The sequence below is a fragment of the Oncorhynchus clarkii genome, chromosome 10 (assembly GCF_045791955.1).
Source record: "Oncorhynchus clarkii lewisi isolate Uvic-CL-2024 chromosome 10, UVic_Ocla_1.0, whole genome shotgun sequence".
Taxonomy (NCBI): Eukaryota; Metazoa; Chordata; class Actinopteri; order Salmoniformes; family Salmonidae; genus Oncorhynchus; species Oncorhynchus clarkii.
The window spans coordinates 10492599-10511620 of record NC_092156.1 but is presented as its reverse complement, the minus strand read 5'-3'; the positions used below and the strand labels follow the sequence as shown (position 1 = coordinate 10511620).

The window sequence follows — 19022 nt, the reverse complement described above, 5'->3', positions numbered from 1 at the left end:
TTCAAAGTTACGGACCAGTCCATGGACCGAATGTCCCCTCCGCTTCCGAAATTTGAATGACGCGAACAGCTGCGAATTCGTGATTTGTCCAAATAACCAGTGATGAAAAACAGAAGCACCAAACTATTTCTGCTAGTTATCTATCGAAGGTGCCCATAGTTTAAAGACAGATATACGGTACCATTTCTGTTTACGTAGCTTGCCCATTACTGGCAACCTTTCAGCAAGGTTCCATAGAAACAAGGCCGAGGCTGCATATCAGTAGGTAACGGCCGCGTTCTGCCCCCGTCCCGCTCCAGTAAAGATCTGTATCATGTTCTGTGTTTATTTTTACTTGAACTTTACGCATACATTTTTTTTGTGGTCACCCCCTCACACATTTCTCACTGTCAATCGTGAAAGATAATTCTTAAAGTTTTACAGGTGAAACATCCATGCAGCATCTGCATGCAAACCATTTGATCTCAATTAGTTTCATGGGAATATGCATTTAGATCTTCTTTGTTATGTACAGTGTTGTTTCGAATTATGTACAGTGAGCGAATTTCAGAGCAGATCGTAGCCTACCTGTGTTTTGTTTCAAAGCACGTATTTTGCCTAGTGGCAAGCACTGTTGAGTTGAGGCCGCATGAGAGTAAAATGCCAGCTCTTGTATGCCATCAGTAAATATTAATAAAATTGTTAAATTATGAGCCTAGTTGGTTTAGCCACAGAAAAAGTGAGCAACCTTCCCGCTAGCCATGATTGGCTGAGATAACGAGTGGGCTGGACATGCCGAGAGATGAGTTCGGATTGGTCTGCCATATATAGCTAATCCAAGTTTAACACCTGTTTTAATTTTTTTTTATCACGTAGTAGAAATGCAAAAGTGTGGCTCTCCACTTTCTGGAGGTCCGAGTTTTGAAAACAGGGTAATTAAGAGTATGATACCTAAGGAGATGGAGAAAACACCTGTCTCCGGATTACATCTTCAAACTAAGGGCAACCATGTCATCCGTGACAGGGAGAAGCGTCCATCCACAATGTACATTGGGGCAAAAAAGTATTTAGTCAGCCACCAATTGTGCAAGACAGACAGACAAAATGAGAAAAAAATGCGTGGCAATAGATATTCCATAAAAAAATATGCCGTTTTCAGCTACAATAGTCATTTACAACATTAACAATGTCTACACTGTATTTTTTGATGTTGATGTTATTTTAATGGACAAAAATGTGACCCATAAACTTTTGAATGGTAGTGTATTTTAAATAGTTTAACACTTTTTTTGGTCACTACATTATTCCATATGTTATTTCATAGTTTTGATGACTTCACTATTATTATACTATGTAGAAAATAGTGAAAATAAAGAAAAACCCTTGAATGAGTAGGTGTGTCTAAACTTTTGACTGGTGCTCTATATATACACTACATGGCCAAAAGTATGTGGACACCTGCTCATCAAACATCTAATTTCAAAATCATAGGCCCTAATATGGAGTTGGTCCCCCCCTTGCTGCTATAACAGCCTCCACTCTTCTGGGAAGACTTTCCACTAGATGTTGGAACATTGCTACGGGGACTTGCTTCCATTTAGCCACAAGAGCATTAATGAGGTCGGGCACTGATGTTGTGCGATTAGGCCTGGCTCGCAGTTGGCGTTCCAATTCATCCCAGAGCTGTTCGATGGGGTTGAGGTCAAGGCTTTGTGCAGGCCAGTCAAGTTCTTCCACACTGAACTCGACCAACCATTTCTTTATGGACCTCGCTTTGTGCACGGGGGCATTGTCATGCTGTAACAGGAAAGGGCCTTCCCCAAACTGTTGCCACAAAGTTGGGAGCACAGGATCGTCTAGATTCTAGAATGTCATTGTATACTGTAGCGTTAAGATTTCCCTTCGCTGGAACCATGAATCCATCTCACTCTCCATTGAATACAAGCAGTTGACGTCAACCCCTCAGTGAATATTCAAAAAAGTATTAAAATAAACGAGATGTATCCACCAATCCAAAGAAAGGAATAGGTGGGAGACTGACAGCCCGCTGTTCCACACTGTGGACAACAATAAGCTTTTCGTCATAATATCCAATCTCTGACCCTAGTTTGTTTCAGGTGGCAGCATCGTATTAGTGGAAGCATAGATTGTTCTCAGTGCAGGCCTGGCTGTAGCTAGATATGTTGCATCTGGGACAATTTTAGCTAACCCAAACCTAATTTTCCTAACCTGCCACATGAATTATTCTAACCTGCCACGCTAATTCTCCTAACCTGCCACATGAATTATTCTAACCTGCCACGCTAATTCTCCTAACCTGCCACATGAATTATTCTAACCTGCCACGCTAATTCTCCTAACCTGCCACATGAATTATTCTAACCTGCCACGCTAATTCTCCTAACCTGCCACATGAATTATTCTAACCTACCACGCTAATTCTCCTAAGCTGCTACAAAAAGTCACTTCTTCTGCTAGTCAAAACCAGCAGACCTGCCCTGAGAGCAGTGTGAGTATACACTAATGCAATATAGCTTTCAGGTGAGAGCTTTCACGTGGTCCTTTGTTTATAGGCTGTGTGCGGTGTTACTGCTTTGCTAGTCATTTCTGTGAGAGCAACCATTTTGTGACCATGACATTTTAAAGTATATATTGAAAAAAAAGTGTTTGTTTATTTGTATAAAAGTTTAATTAAATGATAAAGGTTATTTACTAGTAGTAGGCTGAGGAGTATTTCTCTGTAATAAAGCCCTTTTGTGATTGGCTGGGCCTGGCTCCCAAGTATGTGGGCTTGGCTCCCAAGTATGTGGGCTTGGCTCCCAAGTGGATGGTCCTATGCCTTCCCAGGCCCACCCCTGGCTGCGATGTGAAATCCATAGATTAAGGTCTATTAAGGTCTAAGGTCTAAATGAATTTAAGGTCTAAATGAATTTATTTCAATTGAATGATTTCCTTATATGAACTGTAACTCAGTAAATCTTTGAAATTATTGCATGTTGCATTTGTATATTTTTTTTCAGTTTAGAAAGTGCTGGTACTAACCTCATGAAGGTACTAACCTCATGAAGGTACTAACCTCATGAAGGTACTAACCTCATGAAGGTACTAACCTCATGAAGGTACTAACCTCATGAAGGTACTAACCTCATGAAGGTACTAACCTCATGAAGGTACTAACCTCATGAAGGTACTAACCTCGTGAAGCATTTTCAAGTTATAAATTAAAAACCAACGGTTTAATATCTAAACATTTCCAAACTCTTTTCACATGAAGTTAAATGGACAAGAAGTACCAATTATGTTTGATGTGCCTAGTACAAGTGCATTCAAAATGTAGAATTTTCATGCGTCCTCTTCACTTAAATGTCTTTCTATGCCTTAGGCCAGCCACATCTTCAGATATTTTGTGTGCGCCTCTCCTGTTTGTGTGACCTTCTGCTGTGGCTCACACCGCAAGACATGCACAAGTGCATGCAGAGATGTCATGATTCTTTCTCTGTCACACACACACACACACACACACACACACACACACACACACACACACACACACACACACACACACACACACACACACACACACACACACACACACACACACACACACAACTTGATATCACAAGATAAACAAGACTCAACCTCAATGGTTTCACTGAGGGACATTCCCAGGTATTGTGCAAGGCCATTGTGCTCCATATGTTGTTGTTTTCCTGTAGAGCTGGAACAAACTGTTCATAAAGATGGATGTCCAGCTACATTTTCTCTATCATTTTGGAGGCCAGAGGTTGCTCTCCCCCCCTCCCTCCCCCCTCCCCTCTTGCTCACACACCCACACCCACACATAGGAAAGCAATAATTATTGTTGTCATGCTAACTGTATTTATTTTGTTTATTTTGTTGATCAAGTCTAACCTTGATCACCACTGATGAAAACAAAAGAAAGACAGCATAGTTGCATAGTCATCAGTGAAGATTCGATCTAAATAGATGTCTTATGGTGGCTGGTACCAGGTCACAGGATTTCCCCGTCGCAACCCACGGAGTTTACAGAGCGGAAACGCTGTATTGAATACTTAACCAACATTTCCTCCTGTTCCGGCTTCTGGCGTTTTCTCAACAGACATCGGTTGAAACCCACCATCCTGTATGTTTACATTAACATGAAAATGGAAAAAACTAAATTTTTATTTGTCCGATGTTGCAATTTATTGAGAATGATTGAAAATGATGTCTGTTTGGATATGCGCTTGTTCGCGTCATGAGCATTGTCATAGAGTTGTGCAATCTCTCTATGTGCAGTGGGATATTAAAAGGGACTTTCCATGACTATATTGGAATATACGCCTATGCAAATGAGCAGTCGTCGCTTCCCTTATATAGCAACTACTATGTGAGGCCCATCATGAACGCTGTGAGTGTGGAGAAGGCGGCTAATGATCTCCCAGAGCGCCTCTTTACCCAGACAGCACGGCAGGATGATTCAGCAGTGGCACGGCCGTGATGCTGACAGCACTGTTACCAAAATGACTCATCCTGATGATGAAGCCAAAGAAAGAAAAAGGAGAGAGAACCTCATGGTAAGTACAAAAAGAAAGTGACTAACTACCTAATGAAATAACCCTAGGCTATAGGGGTAAATGAGAATATTCTAAGCTGTCTAATTTGTATTCAAATTCATGATTATTTTATTAAGAGGACTAGGCCTGTACTGTCTAATGGCCTCTATTTAAATAAACGGAGTAATTTGTGCAGAATGCATTCAGAGGTGAGGTTACTGCATTTAAGGGTTTAGACTATTCTAACATTAGGCTAGCCATCTCCCTACAACGTTAAAGCACAATACTTTATAGTACTCTATGATATGAATAGGCTACAATAATGTAATTACAGGATAATCACATGTATAGCGTCATTAATCCACTTGAAATAGACCCATGTCTGATAATGTTGTTGAATCATCAAAAAGTATTGCTAAAATGGAGACTATAGCCTAATTAAAATTTTAAAAACGCATGGCAAGAGATTGTTAAACATTTTATATTCGATACACAATTATAACCCTAGTAATTGTAACTTATTGAAACCTTTTCTAAATATGTTTGCAACTAGTACAATTTTCCTAAGACAATTTAACAATTTAGCGACTACAAATAACTTCTGAATAACTTCTGATTAAATTGTTCAATTAGTAACATATCAACCAACAAACTGCTATTACATTTTATGCCCCAACTAAGGTATCCTTTTTGATTTAAAACAGTTTATGAGAATTCATGTGATACATGATGAAATACCAAGACACTGTGTTGTTAGATAGTGAAACCTAACCTTTAATGTAAAGTCATATGCTTTGAAGAAAGATAGGTCTACTTCAGCTCTAAATAATCCATTAGTATTGTTGCAACAATAATAACAGAAACAAAAGTAATATTCAGATAAATGAACCTATTCTTGTTATTTTGTTAGCCTAGTATTTTTTTTATATATTTGTTTTATTGCATATTAATTAATTATTTGAATTTATGGGCAAATATCTGCTTTGAAAATAGTCTAATTAAAGAGCAATGTCCAGATTTAATTTAATTGTTCAAAACTTTGAACAGGTCTTTAATTTAATATTTTCTTAGTGAGTTCCTGTTTTTATGCTGGATGTTTGGCAAATGGCACTATTGTGTTTCAGTCACGTGCCCTGCGTTGAAGAATAGAAACCTACAAATATAAAGTTCTTTAAAAGTGAACATTTTACACTTGAAAACCTGGTATCGGTCATCTGTCTACATAAAACAGGGACATGCCAGCGTGTAACTTCAGTGCAGCATCATGGGAATGGAATGCAACAATACTGCAAATATACAAGTGATCCTTGGAGGTAGCCTACAATAAAAAATAAAATCAAGTCTGACATATTTCTTTTTCAAGGGATAGTTTGTTTTCTCAGTCACAGTATCATGTCCTTTGTACATAAAGGTATTACAATGAGACAGAATCAATCACCAAATACTTTTCAAATTTGGGAATAGTCTACATATTTTAGATTTTTTTTTCATACTGATGTAACTTTTTAAAGTGAGTTATCTTTTAATTGAACTCATGTACTAAATAAACGGTATGGCTGTTTTTTGTTTATGCTTGTGTGATCGCATCACTTCACAGGAAGGATGAGCTGTTCATTCATCTGTAAATGAATGCACTGAACACACCCTGAGTTCTTAGCTTTGAGAACTGAATTCCAAGGGTTGTATTTCTGAAGTCAGCCCATGGAGCTCAGTTCTTAAGCCTGGACGCTCCCTAATCTTGCACAGACAGATATGTGACCAGAGCAACCTAAAACGGAAAGAAATAACCCAAACTACCTCCATTGCATAGTATTATTACTCGAATATCATTCTTGTAAAAAAAAAAAAAACATTTCAATCAAACCCTGGATTTGGTTATTATGCTGTACACATTTGTCTTTAAACCCCAACATTTGTGATATTTTCTTGATTTTAAAGTGTACTTATGTTGCAGATATATCACCTGCCTTTTCTTATGCTGTGATAGTCACTAACTGATGGCTAAGTGTCAGTTTGAATGTTGCTGGACTATTCTCTAAATGGGCTCTATGGCTCCTTCTTGTCCGTAGGCCTGATAGAAGATATTGTAGATTAAACTTAAATAGACCAGGCTGTAATTTTAGCCCAAAATATTGTATCTTTGGTTTACTCAGAGCTCAAGACGGTCGCTGCCGATTCTCCTCGGTGTCAGCCTTTTTCCATGGTGAGCTAATTTGAGAATGTACAAATGAACAATGAAAATGTCGTAATATTATTATTGTTTATTTTGTTTATTTTGTTTATTTAGTTTATGTTCCACAGCTGAAGAGGACACGGATCAAAAACAAGATCAACTCACTGTGGAACTTTCTCACCATCCTTTATAAAAACAAGTCAAAGTATCCATTCATTAATCACTACTCACCCAGCACAAATAAACAAATGTCTTTTAAGAAGTTTCCCAAAAAATAACAATGTGTCCAGTTCATTAGGACACCTACACCACCCGATGTCACAGGAAGGCCATAAAGATCATCAAGGACAACAACCACCCGAGCCACTGCCTGTTCACCCCGCTATCATCCAGAAGGCGAGGTCAGTACAGGTGCATCAAAGCAGGGACAGAGAGACTGAAAAACAGCTTCTATCTCAAGGCCATCAGACTGTTAAACAGGAATTGATGGAAATTGATGTAAAATATATCACTAGCCACTTTAAACAATGCTACTTAATATAATGTTTACATACCCTACATTATTTGTTAATAATAATTACCTGTTAATAAGTAGGGAAAACTCTGTTGTAAGAGCCCAGTAGATGGATCCCCATGTGTGGGGAGGTAAGGCTGCTAATGATGGCTATTAGACACCTTATTATGTGCTCTGTTGGAAACGTTCCTTCATTTTCTGTGATCCGACAAGATTCTGTGTATTCTGTTCACTGTGTGCCGACCACAGTTATAATATTTCGTAAAACGACAAAGAAGCCTTTCAGAGAAAAACAAGGATACATGTAAAGCGCTTTTAGTGTGGTCATTGTTTTTATATTGTCATTAAACAATACTGTGTCATACATTCTTATAGATGTGTGCCTGATACCTTGAATGACTTAGGAGAGAGGCAACCTGCCACACTAGAGGAGTTTAAACACACAACTCCGGGCCTGTTTGAACTAAATAAATTGCATCCACAGAAGAAGAAAAAAAATCACAACATTTTTGTCAATTTTACTCCTATGGTGTTGTAATCAAATGGACACCTTTATCAACCAAATCACTGATAAAGATATCTGTGTAACTGCCAAAGTAATCTGTCCCATTTACACAGGTGTACGGTTGGATAGATTGAATAGAGACTAAATTAACACATCATGTCAAGTCTTAAAACCTTAGTTTGCCATTGTACCTTTTTAATTGTTACAGCAACAGTGTTTTGTATTTGTATTGCATTTATTATGGATCCCCAGTAGTTCCTGCCAAGGCAGCAGCTACTCTTCCTGGGGTTTATTATGGATCCCCAGTAGTTCCTGCCAAGGCAGCAGCTACTCTTCCTGGGGTTTATTATGGATCCCCATTAGCAGCTACTCTTCCTGGGGTTTATTATGGATCCCCAGTAGTTCCTGCCAAGGCAGCAGCTACTCTTCCTGGGGTTTATTATGGATCCCCATTAGCAGCTACTCTTCCTGGGGTTTATTATAGATCCCCATTAGTTCCTGCCAAGGCAGCAGATACTCTTCCTGGGGTTTATTAAGGATCCCCAGTAGTTCCTGCCAAGGCAGCAGTTACTCTTCCTGGGGTTTATTATGGATCCCCAGTAGTTCCTGCCAAGGCAGCAGCTACTCTTCCTGGGGTTTATTATGGATCCCCAGTAGTTCCTGCCAAGGCAGCAGCTACTCTTCCTGGGGTTTATTATAGATCCCCATTAGTTCCTGCCAAGGCAGCAGCTACTCTTCCTGGGGTTTATTATGGATCCCCAGTAGTTCCTGCCAAGGCAGCAGCTACTCTTCCTGGGGTTTATTAAGGATCCCCATTAGTTCCTGCCAAGGCAGCAGCTACTCTTCCTGGGGTTTATTATGGATCCCCAGTAGTTCCTGCCAAGGCAGCAGCTACTCTTCCTGGGGTTTATTATGGATCCCCATTAGCAGCTACTCTTCCTGGGGTTTATTATGGATCCCCAGTAGTTCCTGCCAAGGCAGCAGCTACTCTTCCTGGGGTTTATTATAGATCCCCATTAGTTCCTGCCAAGGCAGCAGCTACTCTTCCTGGGGTTTATTATGGATCCCCAGTAGTTCCTGCCAAGGCAGCAGCTACTCTTCCTGGGGTTTATTATGGATCCCCATTAGCAGCTACTCTTCCTGGGGTTTATTATGGATCCCCAGTAGTTACTGCCAAGGCAGCAGCTACTCTTCCTGGGGTTTATTAAGGATCCCCATTAGTTACTGCCAAGGCAGCAGCTACTCTTCCTGGGGTTTATTAAGGATCCCCATTAGTTCCTGCCAAGGCAGCAGCTACTCTTCCTGGGGTTTATTATGGATCCCCAGTAGTTCCTGCCAAGGCAGCAGCTACTCTTCCTGGGGTTTATTATGGATCCCCATTAGCAGCTACTCTTCCTGGGGTTAATTATGGATCCCCAGTAGTTACTGCCAAGGCAGCAGCTACTCTTCCTGGGGTTTATTAAGGATCCCCATTAGTTACTGCCAAGGCAGCAGCTACTCTTCCTGGGGTTTATTAAGGATCCCCATTAGTTCCTGCCAAGGCAGCAGCTACTCTTCCTGGGGTTTATTATGGATCCCCAGTAGTTCCTGCCAAGGCAGCAGCTACTCTTCCTGGGGTTTATTAAGGATCCCCATTAGTTACTGCCAAGGCAGCAGCTACTCTTCCTGGGGTTTATTAAGGATCCCCATTAGTTCCTGCCAAGGCAGCAGCTACTCTTCCTGGGGTTTATTATGGATCCCCAGTAGTTCCTGCCAAGGCAGCAGCTACTCTTCCTGGGATCTGGCAAAATTAAAACTTTTTCGGGATCGGTGTCCCTTCCACGGGACGGTTGAGCTAACGTAGGCTAATGCGATTAGCATGAGGTTGTAAGTTACAAGAACTTTTCCCAGGAGATAGTCATATCTGATATTGGCAGAAAGCTTAAATTCTTGTTAATTTAACTGCACTGTCCAAATTACAGTAGCTATTACAGTGAAAGAATACCATGCTATTGTTTGAGAAGAGTTCACAATGCTGAACATGAAAACAAATTAGGCACATTTGGGCAGTCTTGATACAACATTTTGAACAGAAATACAATGGTTCATTAGATCAGCCTAAAACTTTCCACATACACTGCTGCCATGTAGTGGCTGAAATCTAATTTGCACCTGGGCTGGAATAATACATTATGGCCTTTCTCTTGCATTTCAAAGATGATGGTACAAAAAAATACCAAATAACGTTGTTTTTATTCTTCGTATTATCTTTTACAAGATCTATTGTGTTCTCCTACATTCCTTTCACATTTCCACAAAATTCAAAGTGTTTCCTTTCAAATGGTACCAAGAATATTCAATATGTCATTTTAGACGAAAATTGAAAAAAAGGGTTGATCCTTAATTTGAAAAACATTACAATACATTCATTACAGAATTCACAACACACTAAGTGTGTGTCTTCAGGCCCATATTTCACTACCACATATCTACAACGCAAAATCCATGTGCACGTGTATGTATATGTCCCCAGCTAGCCATGTTTCCGTGAAACGGAGTATGTTACAATCCCGGATATCTCTTTTGGAAAGCAACTCTTGCCCTGATTTTGTCGACTTTGTTAACTAGGGACTGTAACAAATACTTGGGAATATACTCGGGAAGCGGTGGGTGGTGTGTGCGCATCCAAAGCCTCACTAGAAGACCGTTCCGGCACCCTCTCCTCCGTATGGACCGACCACAAAAATCTGAAGCATCTCGGCACCACCAAATGCCTCCACTAGAGGCAAGCTAGATGGGCCCTGCTGTTCACACGGCTCAACTTCTCCCTCTCAAATCAGCCGGGAACCAAGAAAACATTTTTGTCAATTTTACTCCTATGGTGTTGTAATCAAATGGACACATTTATCAACCAAATCACTGATAAAGATATCTGTGTAACTGCCAAAGTAATCTGTCCCATTTACACAGGTTAGAACATTAGATAAAAAACGGAACGGTTCCGTATTTCACTGAAATAATAAACGTTTTGTTTTCAAAATGATAGTTTCCGGATTCCATATTAATGACCAAAGGCTCGTATTTCTGTGTGTTATTATGTTATAATTAAGTCTATGATTTGATAGAGCAGTCTGACTGAGCAATGGTAGGCAGCAGCAGGTTCGTAAGCATTCATTCAAACAGCACTTTTGTGCATTCTGCCAGCAGCTCTTCACAAGCACAGCGCTGTTTATGACTTCAAGCCTATCAGCCTAATGGCTGGTGTAACCAATGTGAAATGGCTAGCTAGTTAGCGGGGTGCGCGCTAATAGCGTTTCAAACACCACTCGCTCTGAGACTTGGAGTGGTTGTTCCCCTTGCTCTGCAAGGGCCGCGGCTTTTGTGGAGCGATGAGTAACGCTGCTTTGAGTGTGGCTGTTGTCGATGTGTTCCTGGTTCGAGCCCAGGTAGGGGCGAGAACAAGAAGGGACGGAAGCTATACTGTTACACTGGAAATACTATAGTGCCTATAAGAACATCCACTAGTCAAAGGTATATGAAATACAAATGGTATAGAGATAAATAGTCCTATAAATACTATATTAACTACAACCTAAAATCTCTTACCTTGGAATATTGAAGTCTCATGTTAAAAGGAACCACTAACTTTCATATGTTCTCATGTTCTGTGCAAGGAACTCAAACGTTAGCTTTTTTACATGGCACATATTGCACTTTTAATTCTCCAACACTTTGTTTTTGCATTATTTAAACCAAATTGAACATGCTTCATTATTTATTTGAGGCTAAATTGATTTTTATTGATCTATTATATTAAGTTAAAATAAGTGTTCATTTAGTATTGTTGTAATTGTCATTATTACAAATACATTTTTTTTTAAATCGTCCGATTAATCGGTATCATTTTTTTTTGGGGGGGGGGGGGGGGGGATGTCCTCCAATAATCGGTATCGGTGTTGAAAAATCATAATCGGTCAACCTCTAGTTTGGAGCCCTGTAATAGTAATGAGTGGAGGCAGGTAGCCTAGTGGTTAGTGTTGGGCCAGTAACCAAATGGTTGCAAGATCGAATTCCTGAGCTGACAAGGTAAAAATCTGTTGTTCTGCCCCTGAACAAGGCAGTTAACCCACTGTTCCTAGGCCATCATTGTAAATAAGAATTTGTTCTTAACCGACTTGCCTAGTTATATAAAGGTTAAATTAACAACAACAAAAAAACACAACAAAAAACACTTAGGGTAGGTGATGATTCAGGGGAACATGTTAGTCTGGAGCCCTGTAAAAGTAATGAACACTTAGGATAGGTGTTGATTTAGGGGAACACACATGACAGTTACTAATTTGCAACATATATCTGAAGGCGTTAGCTTGTCGTTTATAATGTATAAGAATTAAGCAGACAGACAGATAGAGAACAAGAAGAAGCACAGAGTAGAGAGAAGAAGAAGATGCTGAGACAGACAGCGCCACAGGGAGACAAACCAAATGGCTAGAGCAGAGACACGGTTTCCATTTGAGTCATTTAAAATATTAGGTTTAAGTGCCATGCTCAAGGGCATACTGGCAGATTCTAGTCAGCTCGGGGATGCAAACCAGAAAACTTTTGGTTACTGGCACAACACTTTTAACCACTAAGCTACCTGTTGCCCTAAACAGTGTTGGTTTTGTGTTTTTACATATTGCATTTGTTTTAAACATTAACTGGTTAAAAAAGAAGATGAGTAAGATGTATTGCCTTTCACTGGTACGGTGAAGTGGGCTGGTGTGGATAAAATGCCTGGGCCGAATTCTCGTCCCAGTCTGCCCCTACTTCCATAGCAGCCGACTCCAGCAAAAATAACATTCTCGTGTCCTGCTGGCGACTAGGGGGAAGAAGCATGCTTTATGAGAGTAGCATAGCGCGCGGAGACCTATCCTCTCTTCCTGCTAGGTTAGCACTGAAGGAAGGATTCCCGTTTATATAAGGCGATAAAAAGTCATGCCGAAGACCATGACCTCTCTCCAGCGATTAGTTTATTTCTGCCTTGTCAATGCAGTCGGTGTAGAGTAGCCTACGATGTGAACTTGATAGTGATGCGCAGCCAACAACAACCAAAAAGATGAAATGCTTCTCCCGGTACCTACCTTACCTCTTCAGACCCTCGAGCACCATCCTCTCCTCCAGCTGTCACACCGAAGGTAGGCTACGGACCTGTCATGTTATGTTATAGCATGTGCGCGCTCTTTTCTGTGGGTACTGGGAAACCAGAAGCAGGTTAGGTCAGTTCGGGAACCATCGTACTTGTATTTATAGAGAAGAGGCTGGAGGTTGACTGGGACGAACAGAGCATAACACCCTGCTCTCTGCCGTTTCTTTTTCTAGGCAAACAGCCATAGTCAGATTGAAATTTCAAACCGTGTGAAGTCGGGAGTTCCGCTGTGGAATTGGCTAGGTTTCATCTGTAGGCCTATGTTTACATGTTTTATTTTTGATTTCACATTTATTTAACCAGGTAGGCTAGTTGAGAACAAGTTCTCATTTACAACTGCGACCTGGTCAAGATAAAGCAAAGCAGTGTGACACAGAGTTACACATGGAGTAAACAATAAACAAGCCAATAACACAATAAACAAGTCAATGGCACAGTAGAATAAAATAAAGTATATATACAGTGTGTGCAAAAGGCATGAGGAGGTAGGCAATAAATAGGCCATAGGAGCGAATAATTACAATTTAACAGATTAACACTTGAGTGATAAATGAGCAGATGATGATGTGCAAGTAGAGATATTGGTGTGCAAAAGAGCAGGAAAGTAAATAAAATAAAAACAGTATGGGAATGAGGTAGGTAGATTGGGTGGGCTATATACAGACGGACTGTGTACAGCTGCTGCGATCGGTTAGCTGCTCAGATAGTTGATGTTTAAAGTTGGTGAGGGAAATACAAGTCTCCAACTTCAGCGATTTTTGCAATTCGTTCCAGTCACTGGCAGCAGAGAACTGGAAGGAAAGGCAGCCAAATGAGATGTTGGCTTTGGGGATGATCAGTGAGATATACCTGCTGGAACGTGTGCTAACATAATTCATGTATCTGCAGCAGCTTGTGTAAGGTGTATGAACTTTCAAGACAGGACATAGAACATTTCTCCCTCAGCCAAAGCTGAACAGAGTAGCAACTCTACTATGGTGGCAATAAACTGCCTGCAACACTGGATGCTGTTAAAAACCTGTTGAGTGTAGGGGGCAGTATTTTTATTTTTGGATGAAAAACGTACCCAAATTTAACGGCCTATTTCTCAGGCCCAGAATCTAGAATATGCATATAATTGTCAGATTAGGATAGAAAACACTCTAAAGTTTCCAAAACTGTCAAAATATTGTCTGTGAGTATAACAGAACTGATATTGCAGGTGAAAACCTGAGGAAAAATCAACCAGGAAGTGGCCTCTATTTTGAAAGCTCCATGTTCCATTGCCTGCCTTCGCTCCATTTAAAGGGGTATCAACCAAATTCCTTTTCCTATGGCTTCCCCATGTTGTGAACAGTCTTTAGACATAGTTTCAGGCTTTTATTTAGAAAAATGAGCGAGAAAGATCACATCGCGTCAGTGTATAGCTGGGTGTCCCCAGAGTTTTGCTTGCGCAACAGTTTGGAGCAGCCATTGTGTCTCTCTCTGCTATTGACAAAGCTAAAGTCCCGGTTGATATATTATCGATTATATATTGAAAACACAACCTGAGGATTGATGATAAAAAACATTTGACATGTTTCTGTGAACATTACGGATACTATTTGGAATTTTCGTCTGCGATGTCGTGACCGCTCGAGCCTGTGGATTTCTGAACATAACGCGCCAAAAATGTGGAGGTATTTTGGATATAAAAATCATCTTTATGGAACAAAAAGAACATTTATTGTGTAACTGGGAGTCTCGTGAGTGCAAACATCCGAAGATCATCAAAGGTAAGCGATTTAATTTATTGATTTTCTGACTTTCGTGACCAATCTACTTGACCAATCTAATCTACTTAGGCTAGAGAGATGTTCTTACATAAACGCTTTCGCCAAAAAGCTTTATTGAAATCTGACAAGCCAGGTGGGATTAACAACAAGCTAAGATGTGTTTTGCTATATTGCACTTGTGATTTCATGAAAATGTAATATTTTTAGTAATTTAAATTTGAATTTGGCGTGCACTCCAGCTGATGTTGACGTAAATGATCCCGCTAACGAGATGGGTGCATCAAGAAGTTAAAAAAGATATTGCAACACTGGATGCTGTTAAAAAAGACGAGAGACAAGCATGTGCCATTTCCTTAGTCCAACATGGTGGTCAAGGACAGGTCATCTGACCATGACAACCAAAACAACGTTAATAAGTAAGACTTCATAAGAGTCAATTCATTAGGCAACAATACACTGACTATACCAAACATTAGAAACACCTTCCTAATATTGAGTTGAACAGCCTCAATTCATCTGGACATGGACTCTACAATGTGTCAAAAGTGTTCCACAGGTATGCTGGCCCATGTTGACTCCAATGCTTCCCACAGTTGTGTCAGGTTGGCTGGATTTCCTTTGGGTGGTGGTGGACCAGGGATTCCCGAGTGGCACAGCGGTCTAAGACATTTCAACTCAGTGCTAGAGGTGTCACTACCGACCCTGGTTCGGTTCCAGGCTGTATCACAATCGGCCGTGATTTGGAGTCACATAGTGCAGCACACAATTGGCCCAGCATTGTCCGGGTTTGGGTTTGGCCGGGGCAGGCCGTCATTGTAAATAAGAATTTGTCCTTAACTGACTTGCCTAGGTAAATAAAGGTTAAATAATAAAAATACACACAGGAAACTTTTGAGAGTGAAAAACCCAGCAGCGTTGCAGTTCTTGACACAAACTGGTGCGTTTGGCACCTACTACCATACCTTGTTCAAAGGCACTTAAATCTTTTGTCTTGCCCATTCACCCTCTGAATGGCACATATACACAATCCATGTCTCAATTGTTTCAATGCTTACAAATCATTATTTAACCTGTCTCCTCCCCTTTATCTACACTGATTGAAGTGGCATTAATAAGGGATCATAGCTTTCACCTGGATTCACCTGGTCAGTCTATTCATCAGTCTGTGTCATGGAAAGAACAGCTGCCCTTAATGTTTAGTATACTCAGTATATATGGTAATACAAGGTTCCTGCTTTTACTTTAAACTATTGAAATATTGACGTGATGTGTAGGTTTGACATAAGGCCACCTCACTAGGCCTACGTCAGTCATCTCACTAAACTTATGCCACCTCACTCTGCCTATGTCAAAACTAGCCTACTGTAAATAATATTTTGTAATTATATAATTGTTGTCATTTGTTTATTGAAATATGTCTCATTAACATGTATCCATGTTTGTTATATATTAAAATTGTCTGATTTTTGAATTCTACATTATTACAGCTATTGAATAATACAGCGTGTGGCTCATCCATCTGGTGAGAGTTGCCAGCTATAGGTAGTGTGGCCTGCTCTGCTCTGGCTGCATAGGGACAGGACATGAGGGCCTGCTAAGAGACCAAAGGCCTCCTGCGGGGGCTGGGATAAAATGTAAAAAAGTAGGACAAAACACATCACGACAAAAGAGACACCAAAACACTACATAAGGAGAGACCTAAAGACAACAACACAGCATGTTAGCAACACAACATGACATCAACAAAGTAGCAACACAACATGGTAGCAGCACAACATGGTAGCAGCACAAACATGGTACAAAAATGATTGGGCACAGACAACAGCACAAAGGGCAAGAAGGTAGAGACAACAATACATCACGCGAAGCAGCCAACAGAGTCAGTAAGAGTGTTTACAAGCAGAAACTCAAATCAAATCAAATTTTATTGGTCACATACACATGGTTAGCAGATGTTATTGCGAGTGTAGCAAAATGCTTGTGCTTCTAGTTCTGACAGTGCAGCATTATTTAACAAGTAATCTAACAATTCCACAACAACTACCTGATACACACAAATCTAAGTTAAGGACTGGAATATGAATATATAAACCGGAAGTACCTGTCACTCGCTCCGTTGAGAAGTGGTCACCAGAATCAGAGATTATGTTACAGGACTGCTTTGCTAGCGCTGATTGGAATATGTTTCTAGACTCTGCCGATAACATTGACAAGCTAGCCACCTCCGTCACCGGCTTCATTAGAAAATGTATCGGTCACGTTGTCTCCTCGGTGAGCGTTTGCTGCTTCCCGAATCAAAAGCCCTGGATTAACATTGAGGTTGACACTGAACTAAAGGACAGGGTTTACCGTACACAGAGCAGACAACCCTGAGGCTATGTCTGAGGACAGGAATAAGTACAAGGAGTCCCGCTACGACCTCAGCAGTCATCAAACGAGCAAAAGGGCAACATAGGAACAAGGTGGAATCATATAACACAGGCTCCATCGCCCGCCGCATGTGGCAGGGGCTCCAGTCCATTACGGATGACAAAGAAAGACCCAGCCATGATCTGACCAACTATTCCATTTCAATTTTAAGGGCAAGGGAAACATATGTTTACATTGCCAAAACGAGTGAAATAGATAAACAAAAGTGATTTTAAATAGTTAATAAACAAAAGGTAAAATAAATAAACATAAATATAGGTTCTATTTACAATGGTGTTTGTTCTTCACTGGTTGCCCTTTTCTTGCGGCAACAGGTCACAAATCTTGCTGCTATGATGGCACACTGTGGTATTTCAGCCAATAGATATGGGAGTTTATCAAAATTGGATTTGCGTTCTGTGTAATCTGAGGGAAATATGTGTCTCTATGGTCATACATTGGGCAGGAGGTTAGGAAGTGCCGCTCAGTTTCCACCTAATTTTGTGGGCAGTGTGCACATAGCCTGTCTTCTCTTGAGAGCCATGTCTGCCTACGGCGGCCTTTATCAATGGCAAGGCTATGCTCACTGAGTCTGTACATAGTCAAAGATTTCCCTAAGTTTGGGTCAGTCACAGTGGTCAGGTATTCTGCCATGATTTCTCATGATTTGGTTATTTCTAATTGTGTTGCTGTCCTTGGGCTCTATGGGGTCTATTTGTGTTTGTTTCCTGAGCCCCAGGACCAGCTTGCTTAGGGGACTCTTCTCCAGGTTCATTTCTCTGAAGGTGATGGCTTTGTTATGGAGGGTTTGGGAATCACTTCCTTTTATGTGGTTGTAGAATTTAACAGCTTGTTGATGTTGATAATTAGCGGGTATCTGCCTAATTCTGCTCTGCATGCATTATTTGGTGTTTTACATTGTACACAGAGGACATTTTGGCAGAATTCTGCATGCAGAGTCTCAATTTGGTGGTGTCACGGATCCCTCTGGAACTTTCATCACGCACACCTGTCCCCTATTCCCACTGAATAGTTCTTGTATAAGTGTGTCCTTTGTTCACCATGGTACTGTCCATTATTGTTACAATATCCGTTGGTGCGTGTGAGGACCTGTGCTGTGTGTTTTGGCTTTCATGCCATTGTGGATTGCACGTATGATTACAGGTCTCGTCCCGTGTGTTAATCATTGTGTGCGTGTTTTAATTATTTGAGGTACTCCTCACTCTTTTGTTTGGGTTTCAACCCTGTGTTTTTTGTATAGTGTTTGTTTGGTCTTCATCCCCGTGCCTTTTACACAGCACGCCGTAAATTGGGTACAATAAAAAAAACTATTACGCATTCCTGCCCCTGTCTCCCGAATCATTGTTACCAACGTGACTGTTTGTCCCATTTGTGAATTCTTGGTTGGTGAGCGGACCCCAGACCTCATAACCATCACAGGCAATGGGTTCTGTAACTGATTCAAGTATTTTTTAGCAAGATCGTAATTGGAATGTCAAATTTTATATTCCCTTTGATGGCATAGAAGGCACACCCGGGCCCAGGTGTTTCCCATGTTGCTGACGACCCTCCCGGCTCCGCCCTCCGGCATCCTAATAAGGAAACAAGAGCAAAGAGATAGAATACGGCAGACAGAGTGGGAGGGTCGTCACATAACTCTTCATGTTGTTGTTTGTTTAGTGGTTTCCAATTTTTCCAGAAGTGGTTAGAGTCTATGGATTCTTCAATTGCATTGAGTTGATTTCTGACGTGCTGTTCCTTCTTTTTCCCTAGTGTATTTCTGTATTGTTTCACCATTGTGAAGGCGTAGACTCAGGTTTTCTGGGTCTCTATGTTTTTGGTTGGATAGGTTTCTCAATTTCTTTCTTAGGTATTTGCATTCTTCATTGTTGTTACTTTTCTGAGGTTGTCTGCTTGACATTTTCTAGATTTGATAGTGAAGCTGAGAGGTCAAATATACTGTTT

At 40.6% G+C, this 19022-nt stretch overlaps 1 protein-coding gene across 1 annotated transcript in view; it reads left to right on the top strand.

Moving 5' to 3' along the window:
• Nucleotides 1-12516: 12516 nt before the first annotated feature.
• The window catches only part of LOC139419424 (serine/threonine-protein phosphatase 2A 55 kDa regulatory subunit B beta isoform-like), a 151134-nt gene continuing 144628 nt past the window's right edge, over nt 12517-19022 (top strand). The window contains exon 1 of the mRNA XM_071169372.1: nt 12517-12883. Coding sequence (XP_071025473.1) covers nt 12805-12883 — 79 coding nt within the window. The 5' untranslated portion in view covers nt 12517-12804. The remainder of the gene's footprint in view (nt 12884-19022) is intronic.